This window comes from Larus michahellis, chromosome 3 (genome assembly GCF_964199755.1).
Source record: "Larus michahellis chromosome 3, bLarMic1.1, whole genome shotgun sequence".
Taxonomy (NCBI): domain Eukaryota; kingdom Metazoa; phylum Chordata; class Aves; order Charadriiformes; family Laridae; genus Larus; species Larus michahellis.
In genome coordinates this window covers 52078684-52106231 of record NC_133898.1, presented here as the reverse complement: position 1 = coordinate 52106231, position 27548 = coordinate 52078684, and the positions used below count along the sequence as shown (strand labels likewise).

At 41.6% G+C, this 27548-nt stretch overlaps 1 protein-coding gene across 1 annotated transcript; it reads left to right on the top strand.

Annotated features, from left to right (window-relative positions):
* The first annotated feature begins 5629 nt into the window (after nucleotides 1–5629).
* Nucleotides 5630–27203, top strand: C3H1orf198 (chromosome 3 C1orf198 homolog). The gene is made up of 4 exons (XM_074580154.1): nucleotides 5630–6070; nucleotides 13705–13755; nucleotides 22241–22792; nucleotides 24729–27203. Exons 1-4 carry the CDS (start codon nucleotides 5723–5725, stop codon nucleotides 24783–24785), a joined length of 1008 nt encoding a protein of 335 aa, XP_074436255.1. The 5' UTR covers nucleotides 5630–5722; the 3' UTR covers nucleotides 24786–27203.
* Nucleotides 27204–27548: the final 345 nt, after the last annotated feature.

Here is a 27548-nt window from a genome sequence, read left to right as displayed (position 1 = left end):
CTGCTTCGTAAATTATTTTGAAGGGGAAATTACGGTCAAAATGGTTTGGTTTTGTTTGTTCTTTTTAATAGAGTAAACTTACTTGACTAGTTATCATCAGACTAAAAGGTATCTTTCTGTGACCAATAATATTAAAAAGGAAAAAAATAAGTAGGACAGCTAATTTCTTGTATTGAGACATACTCTAACAGGAAATACAGTTTTTCAGGGGCCAAACCAAAGAACAATAAGAAACTTCCATCACAGTTATGATCTGAACGTACTGCAGGTGAAAAATTATATATTTATTTAAAAAAGTAATCTGCATTGGAAGTACCACTGTTTTACTTCCGATTTGGTTTTGTTTTGTTTTTTTCTTCTAAAGCCTCCGTATTCTGCATGGAAAACTTCATGAGCTGTACATGTGTAAGTAATTGGTAAATACACAGACATGAGATGTAATGCAATCCAGTGAAGGAACAGATGTCAGCTTAAAAGAATGGATTTCAGGAAAACATCGTTTGGAAACAAAAACAAACAAGTGACATATTTGGAGTTAGGCTCCTGGTGAGTAAATGTCAGAGACGCAGCAACTGTACATCAGTCTCCCTTTCCAAGTACCCATTGGTGGTGGCGGTGGCTGGCAAAAGATATCAGCGGGTTAACAGTATATTGGGAGAGCTACCTAGGGCTCCTTGAGTTGTTTTTGTTGGAAGGGCCTGGCAGCGTTCCTGTAGGGCGGGGCTAGTGCAGTTCAAACAGCATGGGCACTACCATGAACCAATTTCTGATTACACTAGTGATGGTATTATTTCTGGTGAGTCACAATTGAATTGTACTCATATAACTTGAGCTCTGTGACTTTAGAGCTCTTTACCAGGTTAAGTGATTTCAGAAACAGCAAGCAATGGTGGGACGTCTGGCTTCCTCAGTGGCTTTGATCAACTTTTTTTTCCTGTCTGAATGTTCAGCATTTCAGAAAGCGTACAGAACTTTTCTGGTTTAGATATAGCTTTCAACTTGTTTAATATTGATGGTTTAAACTGTGATTCTGTTGCTGTCATCTTTTATGTGAATACTCTGTCCTTTACTTTTCTTGTTTCCAATTTTCCAGAGGTTAGGGCTTTGTTGGGCAGTTGCAAATATCTGTCCTAACTGTGTAATACGATATATGCAAAAAAATAAGACATTTACCAATGGAAATGGGAAAACATCCTGCATACCACAAGCGTGCTGATAGCAGTGGTGTGGTTGCTTTGGCTACAGCACGACAGCACAGGGCAATCTCAGTCCCCTCTTCAACGAAGAAAGAAATGCAGCAAGGCGTCAAGATGTTGATATAGGTGACCTGCTTTAGTAGTGGAACTGAAAACAGAGTGGATTTATTGAATGGAGGGTCTCTTCTTGATTATTCCACATAAGTATTTATCGGATTCCAAGTGGACTCTGTATGTGTGTTTACGTTTGGCGGGGGTGGGGGGAGGGGCGGGTGAAGTGCCACAAGGTAAGTTAGAAGCTGCTGCGAATACTGACATCCATTATAAGAAAAGCCCTGTTGATTTCTTGAGTTAAAGTTAGATTTCATTATTTGTTACCTTGATCACTGGCAGAATAGAACAGCTACATGGGTAGCTAGAGACATGTATGAAGGATTTTTGCGGAGATAGAAAATGAGTCCTGGAAAGCGGATGCGTACTGTGTCTATGTTAGCAAGCAGTGCATCCCACCCAGTATAAGTTAGCTCGCTTCCCACACTACGTGCATTTCAAAGGTTTTACTTTTGTCTGCTTGTCTAGTGTATGAACTGTCTGCTCATTGCATTTGGAGTGCATGTTAGCAATGCATCTTCCAGTTTGGACATCTTTGGATGAAACAAAATGTATTCTGAAACCTTGCTGCACTGTGAACCAAAATGTGGTAAGTGGAGAGAGGAAATGAGGAGACGCACTTCAAAAGTGTGTTCCCTATTCAAATTAAAGCAGGGGTGCATACATACTTGTGGGAACATTTTCATGAACTCTTATATTCTAAGACTGTATGTTGAAAATCCAAGGGGTAGGGAAAGAACGTGCTTTCCTTCCACTTAACGCCTTTTACCATCTATTGCTGAAACAAATACTGCTGTCTGTGTAGAAACTCTTCCTCCCTAAGAACAAGTGCTGTTACAGTATTAACTTGTTGCCATGATAACTTATGGTACTGTTACCAGACTTGTAAGCACAGCAGAAGTAATCTCATTTGAAGGCAGGGGAAGGAATAGGAAGCAGATTTTTTGTTAGGTGTTTTTAATCCTGATTCTGGTATGTCTGAGAGTAGGTTTAGAATCTATTTCAAAATTTTCGGACTGTACTAGAGCAACAATGGTTAGATTTGATTTAAAAAATAGTGACCTGACTCCCAGCCAAGGGAAGAATGATTTAATGTGCTATGCTTTGAACTGTAGAAATCAACATCTGTTTTGCAAATATCGGAAAGCAAATGGTGTGTCCAGGTCTGAGCCCACTTTTCCTAAAGCCTATTTTTCACTTCTGCTTGTTTGCAGGGGAAATTAAGTAAGTTCAGGTACATCTATCTGATCAGGGGATGCATAACAGATGAGTGCCCAAAACACAAGGAAATCTAGAAAACTGTTTGGAATCTAAACAACCTGTTTGGAATCCAATTGTTAGCCATTAGTGAGCACTAATGGCATTGTAGTGTTGCTAAGCATTTGGAAGGATAGGTATAACTTTGAGTAAGTAAAACTCATCAGAAAAAAAAAAATAGAAGCAGAATTTCATATGCAGACCTAAGGTTCATTAACGAAACCATAATAAAGGCAAATTTGACCACCTGTCTGGGTGGTACTAATGAATATGCATTTTTAAACCTTCTTGATCAGAATTTTTAGGGACAAAAGTAGGTATTTCGTTCCAAGTAAGGATAAAGGAGGCTTGTGAGTTTTCATTGGAAGAATTGGATTGTTGTCCAATTGTGACAAAGGTATTTTCCCACCATTCTTTTGCTTGAGCACCTTCCCCTTTCCCACTAGAAATAAGCCCTTTTTGCTTCTATGATGTCTTCTATTTAAAGGTCTACAAGTTTAAGAAAGCTCTATTAGATTTCACTATGGAGGAAAGGAATTGTTATTTTCTGCCTACCTAATGGAGAAACAGGTACAGTAGTCAGGAAGAGATGCCTAACTTTATGCTTTGATTGTATTCTAATAGTATGATCTTTCCTTTAGGCCTGTTAAGTTTTCTTATACCTTGTATTATTCATTAAGAAAGGGGAAATCTACATTGGCACTGACCAGACAGTTCGTGGAACTATAAAAATAAGAGATTTCTTGGTTTAGAGATTAGACCAGAGGGAATGGAGAGAAGGGGTGTTGGGGAAGAAGAAAATTCCCCAGACAAACAAACCATGTACAGCTGTTCAAGTTTCCTTCTCCTCATTTCTCTTACTCCTGTAACTGACTTCGTATCCATGCCCTTGCCAACTGATAAAAAGATGATACTAATGGGAGATCGAGGGAGGGTAGGTGTAACCTCTATGAGAGCGTGTGTGTGTATACGTGTTTCAAAGGCTTGTTTCTCTGGGTGTGATGCAGATGACTAAGAAAGAAAGCGAGCTCAAGTTAAATGCTCTCAAACAAGTTTAACAAACAAAACAGGATTATCTAACTGGCCTGGTATGTGATGACTTGGAGAACTGTAATTACCTCCTAAGAACCAGATACGTGGAGAAATCTAATTATGATTTTCCATCTTCTTCTGTGTCATCTTAGACAGCTGGTCTAGCGATACCATTTGAACTCTTAAATGGGAACACTAATGTATTGCAGCCGCAACCGTTTATCTATTAAGAATAATATTAGAGAAAGCAGAATGAGGGGAAAAAAAATAGGCTAAGCAATGAAACCCCCTCAATATTTGTGTGACTTTGTAATATATCTTGAAGATAACAAAAATTCCCATGCACCTAACTAGGACAAATGGCAAAATGGATTTAGTCTCAGATAAATCTTCTGACATTGACATCTGTATTTTGTAAGCTTGCTTTGTTTTTGTGGAAAGAAACTATGCTTCCTGCCCCCCCCCCGCCCCCCCAGGAGAAGTCTGGGAGTTTGTCAAAGCCAAAGTTAGGCTTTGACAGAGGTAAAGAGGGCAGTTGTACAGGGAATGAGGAGCTATCTGAGAGGGAGAAACGAGGTGGTGTACTGCCCGGCAAGCTAAGGTTAGTGGTGTAGTTTGCCAATGACATTTACAGGTTATGGAAGGTTTGAGTGTGTTAATAAAATAAGGCACAGAATAGTAAGTAGGGAGAACTCAACATCTGAAAGTACCTGAAATTATTTTATTGAATACAGTTTCATCCCAAGTATTTTGTAATTTCTAAATACTGAGTTCCAAGTTTGGGTAATACAAGTTGCAACTAGTAAAATTTGCTACAATCAGGTGGCTTTGGAGAAGGCATATAGAACCCTCGCACGTGTCAGGAAAGATATTCTTAGTCAGGATTTTTTTAAAGATGTTACACAGCACTGATGGGCTGTCCTCTGCAATAGTGGTGTGTTGGGAAGTTCTGGTGGATGACTCCAGCCACTTGTGGTCAATAAAGATGACTTCAGACAGCATCAAGTGTGGGGAAGGGCCAATAGAATGAGCAGGGCGCTGGAGTGAAGGTTGATTTAACATCTGTAAGTAACTCCCTGTAAGTACATTAGTCAGAAATGGACACGCAAAGAGTTGAGGCTAAATAGAACCCAACTCTTGACACAAGCTGATCATCGCACTGGTAACTTAATTTCAGAAAGTTGTAACAGTTTGGCAATGAAACACTTTTTTTTTTTTTTTTTAAAGATGGTGGTGGTGTGCTGCAATTATTGTTCAACTACTTTCTAGCCCCCCATTCTCCTAATTCACTGAACATTTGGAAGAAAGCATTCTTCCTCTTGCAATACACCCAAGATAAAAAAAAAAACAAAACCTATTTATTTCAGACTCTAGGAAATCTTTTTTACTGATACAACTATTGCCTACTGCGTGGACTTCTTACACTTGGGCTGCAACTTTTTTGTTTTACCGAAATAACACTGAGGTTTGCTGCTGAACCTGTTGAGTTGGAGGGAACAGCCCATCCCAGGCATGAGGGCTCTTCTGACAGAAGCTGCTGGACCTGCTGTCGTGTCAAGCAACAAGTAAGACTTATTTGGGAGTTGAGAAAGGCAGGTTCTTGTCTCTGGCGCTGCTCTTCCAGCTGAGCCAAGCCTTTTCCTGGTGCTTCTGGCCCCAGCAGCCTGGGAATACCCCTGCTTTGCTGTTCCCCTGGAACAGGCGGGGAAGGGCTGCGGGGGAGACGAGGGGCACCGAGGGCCGTGGGGCCTGGGCGGGCACGGCCGCGGCCGCAGCCTGGGGCCGGCTCCGAGCTGCTCAGCCCCGGCGCCACCGACGGCAAAGATACCGGAGCAGGCTGGGGGTAGGCGGCCTCCCTCTCCGGCCAGCTGAGAGGCAGAGGGGAGGAGAAAGGGCCGCCTCCCCGCTCCCGGGAGCGCCGGGCGCCGCGGGGGAGGCCGGCAGGGGCTGCTCGGGGCGCTGGGCGTGCGGGAGGCGGGGAGTGCGGGGCGGCGGCCGGCCTTTATAGGGAGCGCGGGGAGGCGGCGTTTGCAGGAGCGGAGCAGGGAAAGGGAGGAGGCGGAGGCGGTTCCCATTCCCATTCCCGCCGGCTCCGTGCGTGCGGGGCTGGCGGCGGCGGGGTGGCCATGGCTTCCATGGCGGCGGCGATCGCCGCCTCCCGCACGGCGGTGATGAACGGCAACCGGCCGCTGGACGAGCGGGAGCGCAAGCGGTTCAGCTACTTCTCCTCGCTGAGCCCCATGGCGCGCAAGATCATGGCGGAGAAGGAGCGGATCCGCGAGCGCTACGGGCCCGAGTGGGAGCGGCTGCCGCCCCGCCAGCAGGACGAGATCATCGACAAGTGCCTGGTGGAGCCCCATGTCCAGGCCCGCTACGCCGCGCACCGCGGCGCCGCCCGCCCCGCCGCGCCGCCCCCCTCCTACCCCAGCCTCCGCCTCAACACCGGACAGAAGGTGGTGCACTTCGGTGACGAGGTACGGCCGGGGCGGGCGGGAAGGGGAAGGGAAGCGAAGGGGGCGCCGCCGGGGCCCGCCCCGCTCGCTTCAGCACCCGGGCGGCTGCCGTTGGCACTCGGCTGCCTGAGGGGGGTCCGCCATGGCGGGGCCTAGGGGCGAGGGGCGCTCCCCTCCGCCTCAAGGGCGGGGTGGCCGTAGCCTTGTCCCGGCTTCACGGCTGTGGAGAGGAGCGGGCGTTTCTCGTTGGCAACGGGGAGAGAGAGGGAGGTAGTCGCCCTGGTGATGAACGGGGGAGAGGTTGATTTCTGTTCTGCCCCCCTCCATGTCCGCGCAGGGTGGCGGGTTGCTGGGCTGTGAAGCGAGGGGTCTCCGACAGACCGTAAGGGGAAAAAAAAACCAAACCAAAACAAAAAAAACAGAAAAAAAAAAACACAAAACAACAAAAAAAGCTGGAAAGGCACCAAATCGGAGTTTGCCCGAGATAAGCAGAAGTCGCCCTGAAGTGGATTTCGGGAGACTTGCCGAAGAGGCTGGTACCATCCCCAAAAGCGGGGCACGGCTGTGGCTGGCTCTGGAAATCGTCCCTTGCTGAAAACTGGGGCTGTAGGGAATGTTTACACTAAATTACATCTCTTCCTTTTTGTTTCTAATTTTAGACACAGTTAAAAATACAGCACTGAAAACATTCCAGCTCTTGGTATTTTTGACACCTTAAAAAAAAAAAAAATGCAGCCTGTTCCATGTCCCATGCCAGGAAAAACAAGGGTGTGGAAAGATAGATGGCAAAAAGTATGGATTTTGGAGCTTCTGAGGGCATTCTATCTAATGATGAAGTGTGGCAGTCCTTCTAGAAATCCATAGGTATAAGTGCACCTGGTCCTGAGCAGCAGGTTGTGTTACTGTGTGATGCCTAGAAGAGGAAGGTCTAACAATGCTTGCATAGACCTGATAGTGCTCTTCAGATATGTATCTCTCTTATTCTGCATATGAGATTTCCTTTGTTTTGTTTTCTTTTACATCTTGATGTGATTGCAGAACCAATATCTTTCACTATGTTCGTATAATATCTTAAAGTGTTAATTAACTTATGTGGCTTCTACCAGAAAAAAATAATCTGCTTCTGCACTTGTAATCATCAATCCAATTTAAAGAGAACAGTGCTGCTTTTAGCCTCCTCATCAATGTCTCTTGCAATGGGATTTGTAAGAAGCGTTTGAAGCACTCAGATGCTAGAATACTGCCCGCTCTGTGTCGGGAAGGTGTGACAGTCTGCCATGAATACATCATATAGAGAGCATATGGTCAAGCTCAGTTTTGTTTAGTGCATGATACTAGAAATTCTGGGTGAATATTTGCTATTAAAGAGACCATAACTGCTGGTGAAAAAGAGGTATAGAAGGACGCATGACAGACAATTTGGTTGTGCAAGCAGTCTTTGACAGGAAACCCAGACCAGAAGTTGGTCGTGAAAGGATTTAGGCTAATGATAGTGGAAAGTGAATATGTTTGGCTTTCCCAGTCTCGGGCAGCTTGGCTGTGCCGTCTGCTTTGAATTATGTGGATTCATCAGGAAAGCAAGCAAGTTTGTAGGTTGTTGTGCTGCACTGGGTTTTCTGCTTGACAGAACTACAGCTAGAGAGTCCATGTGAAATTTGGCAAGTTGTTTTCTTTCCCCCCTTCCCTCAAAATACAGCTATGATACAAATAATGTTGTTGTTAACGTTTGTGTAGCCATTAATCAAAGAAAGCATGGTTCATCAAAATATTTGATGCGAAGTGTGTAATTTTGGAAGCATCTGCCTCAACTGACTTCCTCCTTGACTTCCAAGCTGAAGTTAATATAAATTGTATTTCTGAAGAAAAGAGATTCCACTCATTTTGGCATCCTCCATTTCCAGTTTAGTTCTTCCAACCGCACTATTGAGCCTTGGAGCTTTTCCTGGCTCTTCATCTGATAGCTTCCTCTCCCCTGGCTCCCTTGCTGGCATTCGACCTCATTCTTGGACACTTGCCCTGGCTCAGTAATTGTTCCTCCTTGTCCTACTGCTACAGAGACACTGTGGCCAGCCTCTTGCCATTTCAGTTCAACTTTCCAGGCTTGCAAATGCTTTGCCTATTGAGCTTTATTATCTTGCTGTCTCTGGGATGACAGCTTTCTGAGCTGTACTACTGCCATCTATGTAAGATGTAATTGCTGCATATACCACGGTCACCCAGCCCTTGGTGAGAGGGGCAATTAGATTGGTCCTAGCTCCTGTCCCTGTCTCTTGGCGTATGGTATCCTGAAGCAAGGAAATGGAGAGTAGTCTGCATTCCTCAAAATCACTTGATGTTGCAGCCCTTTCAGTCTGAGTGTTCTGGTTTGACGATGTTCTTGCTGACACCTGCTCCAAAAGCTTCATGTTTCCAGCCACAGCTCATCTTCCCTGTTAACTGATGTTGAAATCTGTAGCGATCTACCTGTGCTTGCTTAAGCATGGAAAGTTGATCTCTTTCACCTTGTGTTCTTTGGAGGACTTGGGAGAAAGCAAAACAAGGACGAATGCTGAAGATACTGATTTACCCTTCCAGGACTCTCACCATTTCAATCACACTTTCCTGCACGTGACCACTTTGATAGTGTGGTCCAGAGAATATATGTAGGGGTCTTGTATCTGTGGACAAGTGGTTCCCTCTTTCTTGCCCCCACCATTTCCCATATATCTTTTCTAACACCAAACCCATCTCCTGAACTTGTAGCCCAGGACTGTAAGTTCTCAAGTATAAGCATCTCTTACATTTTCAAAACACCTTTCCATATGCTGACTGTGTGGGAAGGCTGTGACAGAAAGTAGATGTGCAGTACAGTAACAGGACCGTGGCATCCGGTAGCCATGATCCAGTCATTTTTTAGTGCTGTAGCACTGCAGCACCATGTGTGACTCCTAGCAAATGTCTAGAGTCAGCCAAATGCCACTGCTCCTTCTCTTTCATTATCTCATCCTCATTGCGGCATTGCCAGTCACAGAGTTGATAACTGAAGCTGTACATGCACTGAAGGTATTTTAAAAAACTCTCGAAAAGCTGGATGAAAGAAGTGAAAGTACAGGAATCAGGTTCTTGATTCCCCAAACAAAGTTTGTCTCCCACAAAATGGAGTTGGGTTGGGTGGTGCCCACTTCACTTGTTACCTACCTGTGTGCACCACGCTGTCATGGTGAGGATGCACCAGCTGTTACGTGTCCACCGTCGGCCTCACGGTGTCAAGTTAAGACGTTCTAGTTGAAACAGACCCCAGAATACACTAGCTCAATAACCTTGATGGGGTTGCAGGCCTTGATATTTTCCAACACCACCTCCTAATGAAACCTAACATCTCTTGTCTTTCTATCTTTTTCTGTTTTCTAGAGTCATGTATTCTAGGTCATGCATATATTTTCATTTCTTCCAGGCTAACAGGGTCATTTAACACCCCCATGAAGGAAGTTTTTTCCTCTTTGCTGAAGATTGACTTGCTATTGCACATGAGCCCAGCACCAGGAGACTATTGCTTCACCGTCATTGCCTGTGTCTAGACAGCCTAGGCCTTCTGGCTGAGGGCTTTTGGAGTCCAACCTTCAAGCAGAGCTTCCTCTTTTCTAACAAGCCTGCGATTGCTGGCATTTCTCCTTTTATGTCTAACGCTCGTGGTGGTAGAAAATAAGGCTAACCGAGCAGAGGAAAATCTGGAAATAGAATCTGGGATTGAATATAAATGGGCTATTTTTGAAATATGCCATAAAATATGAGCCATCATGAGGAGAATATGTGGAAAAACAGCAGTCTGTGAGAGGCTACCACCCTTTGACCGCTGTAGTGGTCAGCTTGTGTTAAGCATCTGATTTGATGTTGATGCCAGTGGATCCTCCTTGTTTAGTTCAGTGGAAGATAACTTAAATATTCAGTTTACAACAAGTTCTCTCTCTTCTCTTAATACTGTCCCTCTTTATCCACAAGTGTGTGACATACACATGGATTTAATGTCTGGTTTTTCTTTTTTTTTTTTAGTTCTTTTTATTTTTTTAAGGGACATTAAGTATTTGAGCTGTAGGAAGCAGCTCAGAGAATCAGACTTGAAATAACTAAACTGTTCATTGAAGAAAATGCCACGTGCTTTAGGAAGTGGTAGACGTTTTATGTGGAGGAAAGACAGGTGAGAGAATTTGGTTAGCTTCATTCATCATCTTTTAATAGGGAAGCTTGACTTATCTACCTGAAGGCAGATATGGTATTTGTTTTGCTTAGCCTTAAGAACTTTGGCACCAAGCCAAAGGATCAACCTCTTTATCTCCTACTTAAAAATGCTTTAAAGCAACAAATATTCAATGTAACAATAGCTTTTATGTTGGACTTGTTACAGATTTGTGCTTTTTAAAAAATCAAAAATGCAGGGCAGTTTTTGAGTGCAGTTAGACCCCAATAACCAGCATGTCCTGTTCTGATAACACTTCTAATATGTATTTGTTGGTGGGTTTGTGATTGCCTGATTACTCTCAGCTGCTCAGAGCAATGCTCATGTCAGATAGGTTGGCACGTTTTTATCAGTGTCTTCTATTTTGAAATAAAGATGCTGTTTTGCAACAAGCTGCCTATGTATAGAAAACATAGTTTGCAGTTCTTTTTTATATATTCAGCATCTGGTTCTTGAAGTCAAGTATATGACTGGATTTCTGCCTCCCATTCTCTCTCTTTTTTCTTTTTTTAGCTATGAAGAATGTTGCATGAGGCCCCATTTCTTACAAATAGGTTGTTTAATGCTGGTGAACAAAAGTTTATTTATTTGCCCTCTTTCTGGAAGAAGGCTTTGTTGTGTGCTGAAAACAAAAACTGATCAGATACAGATCTTCTCCGATTCGTGTTGATGATAAATAGCCTCGAAGCCTTTTTCTCTAGAATTTCCACTTGTAATTTATTTTTGTGAGTATTAAAATAGTTGATGCTTTTGCTCCCATTTTCTTCAAGTGTGTGAGAACTTGTTTATTCTAAGAAAGCAAAGTTATTTCTCAGATTTTGTTGGTGATAAACATGAATCAGACACATCGGACAGGAAAGTGATGAACTGTGGTGTTCTACCGCTTCTGACTTGGACCTCTGCATGTCCTCTGTGTGAGGGCACAAGGGGTGGATGCCACAAACTTCCTTCCCTTCCCTGACAACGGACAGAACCTGACAACTCTCTCCTTCACCCTACCTGCAGGCACACCTCAAATAACCACAGACATCACTCCTTGAAGCTTTGTATCCCCAAACCACGTCTTATGCTATTTTACCCTTTGCTAGATCCCATGGAAGATCTCTTGAATGTGGGCAAAGCTCATCAGACTTACTGTCTCTGAGGTGTGCTGGCTGTGCAGCCTGAGATACAATAAGCCGTCCTTTTTAGAAGAAAAATCTATGGTCCTTTTCTTTCAGGGAACTGCTCCTGCCTAACAAGCGTCTGCTACATCCGTCTTTTGAAATAATCTATGAAAGTCTTAGATTTTGTCTGTGGGTTGAGGGCGCGCAGGGACCATTGGGTGAAGAGGTGTCCTTCCCAGTGCTGTGTACACTTGCCTCAAATATAGCAAAATAAAGAACTGGCTGTCTAAAACTCAGGATGAGGATGGTGTTGGCTTGCTCCCAAATTTAAAACTGGTCCGTGGCTGGTTTGCGTGTCCTGTAAATGGCAAGAAGTCAGAGCTTCCTTTAAACTCCTTAGGTAAAGCCCACTGACGGCTATGCCTACGTGTCTGGAACTTTAAGGCGCTCTGACAGTATGTAGGAGTGTTACCCTGTTTGCTGGACTTCATTTCTGTCCTTTATTGCCGTGGTTGAAGTCAAGTACTGATCTGTCCCCATGTGGACAGAATGATTATGGTCCTATCTCCAATGAGTGAGACTCAATCCAGCGGCTGGGCTTTCCCGTCTCTCTTCCTTCCTGGAGTGTGATTCCTGTCATGCATGCACCAGTTTCAGAGGCAAAGGATACAGTCCTAAAATGATTTTGAAATAATTTGATACCTGCTGCAAGGCATTCCACCCAAATGGTGTGGCATTTCCACGTGGTCAGCAGCACTCTGCAGTGCAGACATTAGAACAGGTACTAAAAAGCAGACACTTACTCACTTTGTTTCCCTTAAATGTTAACACACATGAGTATCCATTTCCTAGAATGAGAGAACCTGGTATTATACTTGTATTCTTGGCAAAAATTTCCTGTACCAAATTTCCTTCTTGGCCAGAATGTGTGGTCCAGCAGAGCCCAGGCCTTTCCTTTTAGATGGTCTCTGATCAGTCCAGTTCTTTTTAAGAGCATGGGATCGCCCTCGTATATACCACAAATGAAACCCTGTGTTTCACAGATGAGCAGTAGTTGGAGAATGACACATTTTCATGTTTAGGAGATGGTTTTAGGCACTTCTAGTTGCGATTTCATAGCCCTTGGCCAGCCAAATTTGCCTAGGGTGAAATAAGAGATAGCAGATCAGGAGAGTGCTATCAGATGTCTGAGAAATGTATTTCCATAAAGGCAGAGGTCAGAAATAAGAAGAAAAGGGTGGTCATGGTAAGATCTGGAGTTCCTGTGTTAGCTTAAAACATGGTCTAGTTTGGTTATTCTTTGAAGAGCAGGAGCGTGAAACAAGCACTCCAGGTCTTGTCCTGTCCTCTCCTTCCCTGTGCATGGTTACTCCTGGCCTTTCTCCTTCCATCCGCTGTCCCGACTCCCTTTCCTCCCGTGATGTACTGGGGTGGCCAAGCAGTGGCATATTCACTATGGAGGGTGCAACTCATTACCTCTGCCAGTGTAAACATCCAGTGTACAAATGAGTCTCATCCACGACTAGGAATAGAAGTGCGATCATTTTGTTGCAAGACTTGAACGAAGATGAACAACAGTTATTCATTTACTTCTTTTTCATACCTTCTTTTTTTTTGATGTGGGTCACATGTCTTTCTGGAGGCCGTGCTGTGTATGAAGAGATTATTTAAGTTTCTCAAATTGGGATTATTTTCTGAAAAAAATTGCTTCTTAAAAGAAGCAATTTCAGATGGGGATTTTACTCTGGACGTTGTGTGGTTCTTTCAACAGCACCGCATACTTACTTCAGACAGATCGTCATTAAAGTGTCATAATGATGTGTCTTGTCAGGGCTGGATCCAGCTGTGGCTTGGCCTGATGGATGTGCAGCTGTTTCGCTGCCATGTGACTGCCTGGCTGCACATGTGCTCATCGGTTTGTGGAGGGAAGGAAATGGGACTTTATTTCCCTAAGGCCGCTGGTCCTCTTGTTATTTCTGTCCCTGTGTATTGCTAGTGGCTCCCAAAGAAAATGCCTAGTAGAAAATTGGAAATATATGTTTTATAGCAATTTGTAGAGAAACTGTTTCAAGAGGTTTAGACCACATTAAACCTTAATATATTTTGTAGATTAAATTGGTATATTAATTGGTAATCCTCCCCTCAGAGATCTTGCTTTCAGTCAGTCTTAAACTGCAATCAGTGCCATCCTCAAGTAGTGCTCTCACTTCTTAGCTATTTCTGTGGTAGTGGTTGTTATGCTTCCAGCAGTGCAATGTAATGTCATCTGCTTATGGTGCTCCTGAGCAGGTAAAGCTGCTTGTCTGATTTTCAGTCATCTTTAAATTTTATTTCAGGACATAACTTGGCAAGATGAACACTCAGCTCCGTTCTCCTGGGAAACAAAGGTAAATATGCAGAATTTTTATTTTTAAAGTTGGTTTGTCATTTTACACTGTTCCTTGTACGTTTATATTATCTTCATTTTGAGACTTGATAGACTAATGTCTTTGGGGTGTGTAAAGTGACCATCCTACAAATGAAACAGGGCTGGTGTGCTTCGATTTACATCAACAGAAACACAAAGTATACTTCATGAACTGATGTTCTGGTGTGAAGTGCAGGTGTAAAACTGATTCTTTCCAAATTATGTGACTTTTTCATAGTAAACTTCCTGAAAAACTTTACATGTTTAGAGAAACAGTGCCTCAGGTATTGTGTAAGCATATCTGCATTTCACTTTTGAAGTCAGGAGTGAAGTAGTTAGGGAATGGGCTGAGAAAGATACAGATATCTAGTAACTTCATTAGATTTTTTTCTTTAAGCCTATCCTATGCTTTGGTTTTTTGTTATATACTGGAATGTAATGGAACTTGTTAACTTGGGCTATGCTAGAAGCATTGTGTTATTTTCTCTCAAAAGGCGGCTCCTTCAAAAACAGTATTCTGTGCTGTGTTGTTTTGGGGGTTGGGTTTTTTTTGTTTGTCTTTTGTTTTGTTTTACTCTACCTCTGGTGTTTTGTTAAGGTATTATTTATGATGGGATTCTCGTAAGGCTAACACAGAGCCAGAGTTCCCCATCTTTCTGAACCTGCAATGTGAGGAAACGTAGTTGTACCATGCTTCTGGTCAGAAATGAAGTTTAATTCTTCTTGTTGAAGAAAATATGGGAGAAAAAAATGCAGCTCATTGTCTTTCTCAACTGGATATACGTATTAATTTAATCACGCGTTTCAGACTTTATGTTTTCTGGCTTTGTCTGCCAGAGAAAGCTGCTCCCCCTCCATTTCTTCCATTTTTTTGCCCTTGAACTGTGTAGATAATCATGTATGAGCTTATGAATATAATCTTAGCCTAATGCAGAGTAATTATTTGGAAATGCCAGTGAATACTAAATTAATCCAGTTGACCCAACCCTAGACTTGCTGTCAGTCTTCCCTGCTCAAGGTCGCTGCCTCTAGCTAGCACCCCATCTGTGCTTTGCAGATGCTGATTAACCTGTGACTTGGTGTGGCTCCTGGGTCCCTGCATGCTACAGTGCTGCAGTTTAAGAGAAAGCATTGCTGGTCTTCACTTGCCTTAAAACTCCCTTATAAGCTGTAGTGATTCAAGAGTCAGTGGAGAATTTCCTGCAGTGGAAGCCAGGTAGCTCAGGCAAGCTCTTGTGTCTTTCAGGACCCTTAGAAGAACAAGCCACTGGCTTTTAGTATAATGTTGAAAAGGCTTTTAGAGTGAGTGTACTTAGGTGAAGCTGTCAAGAAAAGAATAGTAGCAAGAAGAGTATGGACCTCATTGACAGTAAGGTGAAACAAATCGTATGTTGGAAGCAGCAGTGTTGTCTATCCTTTACTTTCTGGTGTAAAACGCAGTCTTGGGAACGTGGCAGCTGTAATCTTATTTCTAAGCTCTCTCTTGACAGGATTTTGTAAGTTCTGAATACTCAGACTTCCTAGAGATAGTGCTTCCTGTAATGTACTGCTTGGTGATCCATAATGAGATGCATCTGCACTCAAATGGATTTTCTCTTTAACTGATAGTTGTCTTTTCTTTTAAAAGCTTGTATGTCTAGCGAAGTCTTTTTCAACCCAACCTGTGACGTACTTCTTGCTGATCAAGATTATTTTTACTGTCCTCCTGGTGTCTCAAAATGAGGGACCACAATGGATAGATGTTCTAGTTTCATGTTTTTCTGTAACGAATGAAGGATCACAGAATAAGATGGCAACACTCGTGACTGCTGAAGAAAAGTGAGGTGGGGAGGAGATTTCTTTAGAAATAATTACTTGTTTCAGCTAATGAAGCTGTGCTTACCTCTTCCCCCTCCCTCCTTGCTGGCCAGAGATAAAAGCTGTGCCTCAGCTGTAGTTTGAAAAGTTGCATGACCTTTTCCTTTAGTAAAACTCTAGAGAATCCATTTTGTCTGGCTTTATGGGGTGTGGGTTGGTTGGTTTCTGTGGGTTCCTCCTTTTGGTTTCTCCCCAGTGCCCCATATTGTGTCATTGTTTCATCCAAATCCTTCAACTGCTGAGTCTTCCACTTCTAAAGGTGGAGATCTTGCTTCGTGCTTACTCTTTGATCTCTCCCCTAACCAGTACTTTAATAAGATAATATTGGAAGGCAATTTCTCCATGAAGTATCCTTGCCCAATCAGTCCAGCATGGGGAAACAATGAAGAAACCTGAAGGAGCTGTTTAATGAGGTTGACATGTTGTAATGCACGTTCAGTGTCTTGTGAGCCAGATCTGTTCCCACTATTTTTTGGGTCTGTCAGGCTCTTTCCATTCCATGAGCTCTACCTCGTGATGGGTTATTCTTTCCATAATATTTTTTTTCCCTAATCTCCCTTTCATGCAGAGTTTTTGTTTTGGTTTGGTTTTTTACGCATTATTGCCATGATGACGAAGTGCCTTTGTTCTTTTGCAGCTTTGCATGAATGCATCCTGGCTTAGCCAAGGAGGGGAATGTGGCATTCAGTTTCTGCTTTTGCAGAGGAAACAGCAGAGATGCAAATCAGTAAAACGAATAGGCTTGATTTTTTTTTTAATGTTCAGATTGTAAGAAAATAAAGCAGCAAAATCAGTATTTGCCTGTAACTTCAGGAAAACTGAGAGGGTAGTGAGAAGTGTAGAGAAGGGGGAGGACATGATTTCTGCAAGTTGGAGCCTCTCTCAGCTGTTACAGTGATACCAGTGATGGTTCCAGTTGATTAGGTATGGACAAATTTTTCTCATGGTAGCTTGTGCAACAGATTCTCTAATTCCATGGCTGTCAAACTTACCCAGAGAACAGTGTACTAAATTGCTGTCATTTTGACTAGAACATTGTTGAAGGGCTTGATACCTTTAGTTCTGTCAAAAGTAAATTTTCTGTGTTCTCACTTTAAACACAAATGAGAGATACGGCTTAACTCGTCACAGCAAACACTTGCATGAATATCTCCATTCTTAGCTGTTCAGGTATCTAAAGTTCTTGTCTTTTGTCTTACCTCTTCAAAGCCTCAAACAAGGCCAGCAAAGCAGAAAGACAATGTAAATTGCTGAGTTAGCTGTTAGACGGCATTTAAAGTAGTAATATTTTTAGTAGAAAACTGTAGCACTTCTCAGAAGGAAAACTACTTGGGAAGCAAGGAGTTCTCATGGCACTGCAAATAATCTGACATTTTAAAACTAGAGATTGAATTGGAGGGAGTGATTTGGTTCACGGGTGGAGCCCTCAAACATAACACTTCTTGAAATGCGGGTTACATTTTTAACTGGAGCTAAAGCCAGGTTTATGAATTTAGGGCATTCTATTTATGGCTTCAGGTTTAAGTGAGATGAAAGCTGACATTTTGGCCGAGTTTAGCCTTTGAGGTTTCTTGGTTTGTTTGAAGTAAAAATTCAGTGAAACTCAACACGGACCCCAAGATATAAATGGAAAACAAGAATCATGCATGGGTTTGGAAATAAAATTTCTCTGCGACTCTGCCTGAACTCAAAACTTGCTGGTTTTGGTGTGTTTTTTAAAAAAAAGAACTTAGTACTGGGCAGAAAATATAATTACAGCCTGCCACCTCACGTAACATGTTGAATGCACAGAGCAGCATGGGAATAAGTTGGAATCTATTTGTAGTACATGCTATTAAATAAAATAGGTTTTATTCCAAAAGTTTAAAATTTACACATGCACCTCTTGAAATTTGTTGGTCTGGCTACAGGTAGAATAATTGCAAAGGTAGCTTCAGAGAGTCCTTTTTGTACTTTTTTGTTTTTAACTCCTGGCTTTTTCCTCCTTTGGCTCTCTTCTACTTTGAGCAGGCTCTCAGATGTTTGTTGACAAGAGAAGCCTTTCAAAGTGTCTTTAAAAACAAATAAAACAAAACAAAAAAAAAAGGCAAAAAGAGAAAGTGTCACGCTTCAGTCCCCTCAGCAATGTGGTTGCTGTCTCCCTGCCTGAATTCCCCTATTTATGTTGCTACAGAAGTGATGTAATCCCAGCAATGATTTAGAAAGAAAAAATTATGTTATATTTATGAAAAATATGGTTTGCAAACTCTGTTTCCTAAATCTAAGGTCTAAACCTAAAAGACAGTCTTCAATATCCTTCCTTGTCCAAGTCCTAGTTGTTCTTGTGGTTTTGTTTTTTGGTGTGGGTTATTTTTTTAAATAGGAATAAAGTGACAGAAAATATTTTTTTTCCCCTCTCCTTCTTTATGAGCCTGATATTAGAATTGTTTGTTACAAACTATAATTCGATGTGGTTATTTTAGTCAAGCTGGCATAAATGGCAATGCTTGCTTGGAAGTACAGAAGAGCGATGCCTGAGGTTTGGGGTTTTCCCTTCGCCTTTTTGATCTAGACTGCAGATGTTTAAAACACAGTGCTGTAAGACTACTGTTGACTCGTAGTTCCTGAGGGGGTGGGGGGGTGGGGGAAAAGCCAAGCTGTGGTAATAGTAGCTGTGTTCAAGATTTATTTTGATCTGCATGGCCAGGTGTTCTTGGCTAAGGAATCAATTACCTGCCTCAGTCTGGACAGTTGTTTTTGAGCGTGAAACCATGCACATACCAGATACTGGCAGTATGAGTTTGCTCAGACTAACCAGTTACAGTGGCAAACTTGCATCCAGGACTAGAACACTGCTCATATCACTACAGAGTAAATCGTGAAATTTCCTCTAGAGCTACACACTGTGTATCTTTTCAAAAACAATTTTTTTGGTGTTGTCCTTCTGTATGGACTAAAATTACTTAGATTGTTTTTGAGTCCTTTGCTCTATTTTTTGCCTTTGCAATTGATCTGTGCTGACCTAAGTAGTTCTTTCTGATTCTGAAAATGTCCTGAAAACACCCACTGTGGTCACAGGAAACAAAGCAAAAACTGCAACTACTTTGGGTCCCATATTTATTTTGGTTTTGTCCATTCAGCAAAGCAAAGTCATCTTCTAAATCATTTTAAACTTGGCTTTCTTACCTCTGCATATATCAGGCTGTGCTTAAAACAAGTTGCTTTTGACAGTGTTTCTACAGTCTTTGTCTCAACGATTTGGACTTTTCAGGCTGCCAAGCAAAACAATTTGTTTTGGCCATGTTTGCTTGACTGTTTAGTAAAATACTACACATTTCTCATGAGTGAATAAGATGCTTAAAAAAAACAATTTTCTGGAATCTTTGTGGTCATCTTGCTTTTAGTGTAGACTTATGAACTGAGACCTGATTTTATACGGTACTATTAAATCACTGTGTTCTTAGTATGTGGTGCCTCTCTTTTAGAATACATTGTTTCCCATGAGTATACAGTCCTGTTGTATATGGACTGTTTCCCATATACAGCCAGTATTACGATTTGGTGGATTATCCCTGCCTTGAGACTGAAGTTAGGTCTAAATTTTTTAATCTAATAAATAAAATTTATAAATACCTTAATATGGTCTCTTTGTGACTTGAAAGATATTGCGTATGAATTGTTTTCTTTCATCAGCTGCATTTCTCAGGGGTTCAGATGTCTTAACCTTGAAAGTCAAACAGAAACATGATAAATTACAAGGAAAATGGAATAACTTGTGACTCGTCCATAGAAGTTCTCGGCTTCTTGAGCTAAATGCTAGAAGCAGAATTGTACATTTGACCTCTCGGGGCTGTATTTACATCGTGCTGAGACTAAGTGCTTTTGGAACCTGTCAGGGTAGTCTTGTCTTTGCCTTTCTTGGGGGAGGAAGCAAACTCCTGAAAAAAAAATGAAATTTTCATTCAGATTATTCTGTGTCATGTTATGAACTGTTTGATCTCTAAAGCATACCATGATACAAATACATAATCTTAATTATCGGGTGATCCTGTCTTCTGAAATGGAAAGGTGCACACCACGGTTTCCATTCTAAATGGACAAAGAGGGCATCTTCGGCAGAACATGCATTCTCGAGCTGATTGGAAAGGGTACAACTGCCTGAAGCTGTGCCGCAGTGCCACGCTCCTGTCTACACTAGGATTGGTCTGCCGCTTCAAAGCCAGACCTCCGAGTTGATGTTTGTACCCCTACAAAGAACATAAAACATGACCACAGGCAGTGGCTTTTGCTCCGCAGCATAAGAACTTCCCCAGAGACTTGGCCTTGCTTGTCTATATTGTTGCTGTCGAAAGGCAGAGCCATCTTATTGGTTTTCCTTCTAATTTTTGTTCTAACAGACCCCTGTTTCCCTTCCATCAGTGTTTTTCCTGGATTTTGTTTCCAGCACTATTCTGGTGGATGTGGGGCTGTGCCCTCTGGGCATTGACCGTGTCTCTCTCTCTCTCTCTCTTGGGCTGAGGGGTGAAGGAATCATTTTACTGAAACTGACTGCTGCTGTGGTGGCCTTTAGTTACTGTCATCTCTAGTGAGAGCCCTGGGAGAGGCTACTCAGAAGAAGGAAGACTGTTGAAGGATAGAAAGTAGCCCTGTTTTAATTCCTACGTGACAAGGTACTTAAGTCTTCCAAGGTGGAAATTTATGTATTTATTTCCACTTGGATATTGGGGAAGTGCAGGTCTATTTTATAATCTATTGTGGGTTTTTTAAGCTGGGATTTTATCAGTTCTGAACTCTTAAATCATCTTAACTTCACAGTGGTAAATCTCTATTCAGTAATATTGCCAAATGAGCTTAGGGAAATAAATCTCTGTATTTTAATATAGGGAATGGCAGTCACTATAAATAATCCTTAACACCATTGCATCCGTAGTTTGTTTATGCAGAATGTATCTAAGGAAAAATCTGCTCTAAACTTTACATCATGACTTTTGTTTTAAAAAATAATAAAATTGGAGCACTAAGGTTTTTCCTTTTATTTTTTTGGCAGGCAGGGTGGGGTGTTGAGCTGTTTGGTAAGAGTTGCATGTATCCTTGCTCTCACCTTATTCTAGCTGAGCTGTGATTACTTACAGCCTGTTTCTGTTCTGCATCTTTTGATAACATAGTATATTCTTAATGAAAACACAGAACTTGGTGCTTCCTTGCCTATAACCTTGGAAAAATATCTAGTGTATCTAATTCTTTAAAAAGTTCAGATGTTAGTCCGTGAATCAAATTATGTGTAGTCATCTGCTGGCTGTTTAAAAAAAATGAAAGTTTTATAAATAATCAGTTGCTGAGTTAACATTTGCACTTTGATGAGAAGTTACTGAATATTAAATACTAGGCATGTGACACCTGCTAGATCTAGAGTCCCTTTGAACTTAACATGCACGATAATCCAGGACTCGAGATCAAACGCTTCTAGTGAAAATGATATGCAACTAGGACTTATTTTAGGCTCAGGCTTGTAGATGCTATTGAAGTTTTATTCAGGTAATGAGGTAGAATGGGGAAAACATCACAAATCTGTAATGAACTTCAAAAGTATCTATTAACCGCTTGTAGCAAAAGCTAGTATTTGAAATGTCCTCAGAATTTTTTCAGAACTGATCAGGCCCATAATGACAACAGTGTAGCTCTGACAGTAAATGCAGGTTTTGGGGTTTTTTTCTCATTGTTTTTTCCATTTTACAAACAAAAGTCAAGACACTAGGTGGTTCTTTTCTGGCACTTGCTATGGTGCTGTGCTCCTAAGTACAGTAATGTGTGTGTGTTCCTCAGAGTGAAATAAGGCTTAACTTTTATTAGTCTAAAGAGCGTTCAGCTAGTTGACAATCAAGATTACTGAAGTGGTAAAATGAACATTTTGAAGTAGTGTTCACTTTTGGATGGCTTTTGATCTGTACCATGGTTTAACTGTGGTCACTTGCTTCCTTGACCCAGTGTTACTCCTCAGAAATGAGTACAGCTAGCCTCATTGCAAGTGAAAACAAAACAGAAGAACTGGTCCTACTGGAGTTGTTTCTCTTCCTTCAGAGGGGCATTAGAATTGTAAAAACCACTTATCTATGCATACCCATTACTTCTAATCCTTTATCTTGGAAGTAGATGGAGTTGTAACGTGTTGCCAACTATATCAAAGACTGTAATGGGAGATTGCCTTTTAAACTACACTGTAAAGCTTTTTTGCTTTGTATCTTCATGTAAAATATGTATGACACTCAAAATGCATCCACAAATGTTCTAATGTTTTAGTACTGCCATTCTGATGTTTCAGTGCTGTGCATGCTATGCACCACTGTCTTGGATGGCACTGAGTAACTTGAATACGATTGCTTTGACTACTCTGCAGCAGGTCTGGGACTCTTACGTTTGCTTGCACTTCAGACTTTTAAAAATCATTATTTTTATGTAGCTACGAAGATAGACATTTATGGAGAAGAGAAGTTAGCTTTGCTATGATACCTACTGTCTGGGAGTTGCCTAGCCATGGGCAAAGGTGTTATCTCTATGCATCAAGATCCGAAGTTCAAAACTACGTCTTTATGAAGGGCTTTGAAATACTGTTTTTCTTTAACCCTGAACAGAGTCAGATGGAGTTCAGCGTTGCATCTCTGTCCATACAAGAACAAGGTGGTGCCCAGTTGCAAAATGAACAGAGGCAGCCTGTTAAAGCAGCGCCTGGTGTCCAGGTCCCTAAATCTTCTCAGGCCAATAAGACCCCTGGCTCTGATGGTTTGATAGCATCCAGAAAGGAAGAGGAGTCCTCTTTCTGGAAGATAAATGCAGAGCGCTCCAAGTTTGAAGGAGACAAGTCTGAGTTCCAGTCCCTGACCCCCAGCCAGATCAAGTCCATGGAGAAAGGAGAGAAACCCCTTCCCGCTTTTTACAGACAAGAGTCTACTCCAAAGGAGATGGTAAAAGCTGAGAAGCCCAGCATAACTAAACCAGAGAAGTCTGTCACCCCCAGCCTACCTTCAGTATCTCTCGAATGGGAGAAACCTCGACCCACTCAACTCCCCGCTAGTTCTCTAGATGACTTCTTTCTTCCTGACCCACCACAGGACCTGGCATCTTCTAGGACAAACAAGGAAGATACTGATGGTACTATACTTACAGATCCACAAATGCCTGGACAGGTAAGGACTCCTATATCCACTGTCCTTCGATTTTAAAAAACTATATAGCACATTAAAATCTGACAAGGTCAGTCTGGAAGATTAGGGACTCCATAAAGCATTAAGCTGTAGCTAAGCTTGCTGGCTTTTTATCCTGCAGATTTAAAGTCCATTTTAACCAACATGTTAACCGCTATTGTTTGTTTCAATCAAGTATTTTTTTAATGTAGTAAAGTGCATAGCATAAGGGCATCATTTAAATATAATACCAGAAATGTTGATGTGGCATCCAGTGGCCGACTGACAGCAAGCTGCCTAACAGTTTGGGGTAGAGAGCTTGCTATATCAAGTAAAAGAGTTTTTTTGTTTCCCTGAAATAGCAAAACACTTAATAGAAAAAAGAAGTTTTTTAACTTGAAAAGTAGCTAAACTAGAGTCTAGGATACTTTATTGGTACACACCGCATAGTAGGGAATGGTGAACTAGTTTCTAAGCTGTGTGAAGCAGTAGCCCAATAGCCGCTTCCCCGTGCTTTGTCCGAGGCAGCTGGGCTGCTTTCAAATGTGTTTTCTCTTATAGTCCAAAATGGAAATGGAATGAGCTTCCAGAATTAGCCTTCTCAATGTTTTTTTAATAAAAAAAACCCAAACAACCCAACAACAAAAAATAACCTTAAGCAGCTCAATAGCCAATTGAAGCTATTTAAAAAGCAGATGCTGATCTGTGAGAAAAGAAAGGGAACAACAGGATATGACATGGTGAGGGAAAGAAAATGAAGAAAAGCCTTAAAACTCTGATGTAGAGGAGTGGTTTCTCAAGCAGAGCTGCGCAGTTCTGTTTGGAATCTATAGCATCACTCTGGCATAAGCCTGACATATTACTGTACACCTTAAGCATGTCACATAGCTTTTTCTCTATCATATTTTCCCAACAGTGACTGTTTAAATTCCGAACAAGATGATGTAAGGTCAGAAAGATGCAGGATGAGGTAAATACTTGCAAGAGAAGTAAGTGGCGGGACTTAGGAGAGAACAATACTTAAGCCACTTCAGTATTTGGAGCCCTATGTTTAGTTATTTTTTTCTGAAGCTAAGACATAATGCTTCTTGAGCTGTTTTCCTACAAATTGTGACTGCGGTAGTCCTTTAATTTTAGTTAAAGACTTCATCATGTTTTCCTACAAATTAATGGTTTGTTACAGTTATAGTTTCTTTGTGAATGTTTTCTAGCTAACTGAAATAGTTCGAAAAGCCTGATTTTTCTCTCTGTGGAGAAACAATCCTCCCATGTCAAAATGTAAACAGAGTAGCAGAGAAGATAGTATTATAGAATTTTCTTTGTTTCCTCCTTTCTGGATTATCTTCCCTGTTCTGGGGAGGAGAGCCATGCTCTAGGGAAGAGAATCCAGAGACTCAGCTGTGTCCCTTGAATAGTCTTCCTGGACACTAAAACCGCTTTAAACGTCATGGCTAAAAGTGCAGCACTGCAGGAGTGAGCATGTTCTTGATAGCCCGGTAAATAACTTGTCAACAAAGTTTAAACTGTGTAGTTTTCTGGGAACACTGGCCGTCACTGCAACAGGCAATCCATTGAATTAGTGATGCTTACGTTCTGTGTTTGCTTCAGTCTCTGCAATTCCCACTCTAGTCTTAAAATTGATCTTCATGAGTTTTTCCATGGGGAAAAAAAAAAGCCCCAAACAAAACAACGTTTTGCTTGCAGACCACTACAAGGATTTTATTTTTACCGGGAGTTGCCTTTTTGGTCATTGTGAGTATTTTTCCACGTCTAGCATTTTCTGGGGTAGGTTCTTAGGGATCCTAGAGCAAGGTGAAGAACTTGAAATATTGGCAGACAACATTTTAAACTTTTTTGTAGATAGGCAGTCAAGTACTGTGTTTATAGTACCATAATTAACAACTGCATCTTATTTCTTTTATTTTTTTTTCCCTTGCAGACTAGCACAAGCAATGTTATCTTGAAGACTGGCTTTGATTTTCTAGACAACTGGTAAAAGATACTTCAAAATAGATCAAACCAATTTTGGGGAAAGAGTGGAATATCTTTCTCCTTGTATGTTAATTTACTAGCATTTGTGTCTTTTTCTAGAAGTAACTTTCAAACTCTTAAATGTTGCCTTTGTATAAACTTTTGTAATACCATATGCATCTTTGGTTTTTAAACAGTGATAGAAGTGTGGTTTCATTTGGATATTTTTTTTTAATATCTGTTAAAATTTAGTAGCTACTGTATTGAAAGGATGGGAGAAGTTACAATGTATGTGTTAAAGAAAAACAAATGAGAGTCTCCATATCCTAGAAATGGAACCTACAGGACCAGATTGCAGTTTTCAATCGAAACCTTGCTAGCATGGCTTGTAAGAAATAGTGTTGCACATGCGATGGTTCCAAATCAGCAAATAATTCCATACTTCAGATAACTAGCAAAACCAGTATGAAAAATAAGCATCCAGAAGAATTGCATTGACTTCTATGTTTCATTTAGTTTGAAAGTAACTTTTGTACCACTTATTTGAAAACACTTTTCCTTTGAAGAGGGCAAAGGCATTGCCAAAATGATGGATCCAAAGAAGCACTCCGTTTGTACCTTACAAATCTGTTAAAATAACATTAGAGTGTTAGAAAAAATGACCTGGGGAAATGTCAGGTTTCTGGTTTTTGGATTAAAGACTTTGGGGGTGGGTGGAGTGGAATGGGACAACACCTAATGAATGGGAGAAACTGTCTTCAGGGAACACAAGCCTAACAATTTCACTGCCTCCGTGCTAGAGCATAACTCTTCATAATAGCAGTGCTGGAAGTACAGCACTGGGATGTGCTGGAGTGTGGATTACCTTTGTGTCAGGAAATCACTATGTTTATGGGAGGTCATAGCAGTATAAGGCTTCTTTGTTTTTTAAGCAGCTTATCGTCTCAAGGACTCATCAACTTTGGTGCTTTTTCCTCCTTGTGGGTACATTCTCTTCAGCATTCAACATCTGGGTTACGTTTGTTCCTGAGGTGCAGAGAGGCATCTCAAGGTGGCCCTCAGCAGACTCGCCTCCAGTTCTGCTTTGGAATGATCTTTGTTTGGTGTTTAAAATGTAGAGAACAAGACTAGCTGTCGTTTGAATCTGTTGTCTCTGAAATGCAGCATGATTTACACACTGACTCTCACTGTGTTTACCTCACCTTGAAGCCTTAATTTCCCCTACGCACAGCCAGTGACTGGTCTGCTCCAATGCCAAAGGTTTGACCTTTCCCTTTACCTCAGCAATAGTCCCATAGCATTTGTTTGGGGTAGAAGGCAAAACACAGGGCTCTAATGGGTCTAATGGGTCCCAGCCAAAGCTATAAGAAGGTCACCATCTCCTAGACCATAACTGTGCTCGGCTTCTCATGGATTAGCACACGACATTTGGTTCAGTGCCAGGGGCAGTTAAGTCTGCAGAAATGGATGCTGCAGGATTTTCTTCTGTCTGTTACAGGAAGAGTTTGAGATGTCCTGGAAGAATCCTTGTCTCTAATTGGCGTGCTGCTTGCTCTGAACAAGCAGAGGATGCTGATAGAGCATTAAAACTTACTTGTTGATCAAGGAAAATGCTGTAAGCTACCCCCTCCCCCCCAAAAAAATCGAACCACCGAGCCCAACAGCTCCAGTTTTTCTAGTGTTTTCTTAAAAGGTTTCTTAGCTAAAGGGGAAGATTGCCACAGAGTACAAGTCATTGTGTAGCCTTATTTATAGACTTCTGAAAGCTCCTTTACATCCTTCCTGAGATGTACAAACTCCTGCAATTCGTGGATATTGTTGCTGCATTCAGCAGTTCAGAAAATACTTGTTGTTTCTACCAGCCTGGACTTTACTGCTGGTTTTTTCCTGGCTGACCTTTTTCAGCATTTGCTACACGCATCCAGCATTAATAGAGCTTAGAATAACTATAGCACAAATTCTTTAGGTGTATAATTAGTATGGACTTGTACCTTCGTTTCAAAGCAGACAAACATTAACCCTGGATTTTACCGTTACCAGTGAATCTAATTTTCTGTACATTCAGCTGGTGAAAAGTTTTTTAGATGCAACGTGAAGACGCGCGTTCTAATCTTACTTTGGTATGGGGAGATCTGAAAGCAAAATCTCCTACTGTTGAGGAGTGTTATTTTAAACCTCTGCTAAATAGGTTAAAGCTTCTTAGGGAAGAAGCTGGGCTGCCTGTCTCTTCCATCGGCTGACTCGACTCTAACACACATTGGGACCAGCTGGTAGAACATGCTGCAGAACTTTTTACTTATCCTGGTAGGTTTTTCCTGTGCTTTGACAAGAGTTGATGCTCCTTCTTTCTTTAATATGTTTTTATTAAACATTCTTACAAAAAAAATTGTACTTGGTCACATTTTATATTAACAATGTTTTAATAAAGTCACTTTAAATAGAATATTTGAGGCTTTTGTGCTGCTTTCTGTATTGTCCTTTATACTCTGCTTTCCTCAGTGCCACTGGAGTTGTTTGGGGCATCTGGAATCTGGCTGGGAGGCAGCCAAGAATGAGCTGAGTGATAACACTCAGTGCCAAGAGTGATAACACTCCTCCTTCCCAATATCCTCAGGTGATCGAAATCAGCATCTGGATCAATATTGCAAGAGCAATATGAAAACTGTATGACATGGTTTAACCCTGGCTGGCGACTGAACACCACGCAGCCGCTCGCTCACTTCCCCCAAGGAGGAGGGGGGTAGAATCGGAAGGGTAAAAGTGCAAAAACTCATGGGCTGAGATAAAA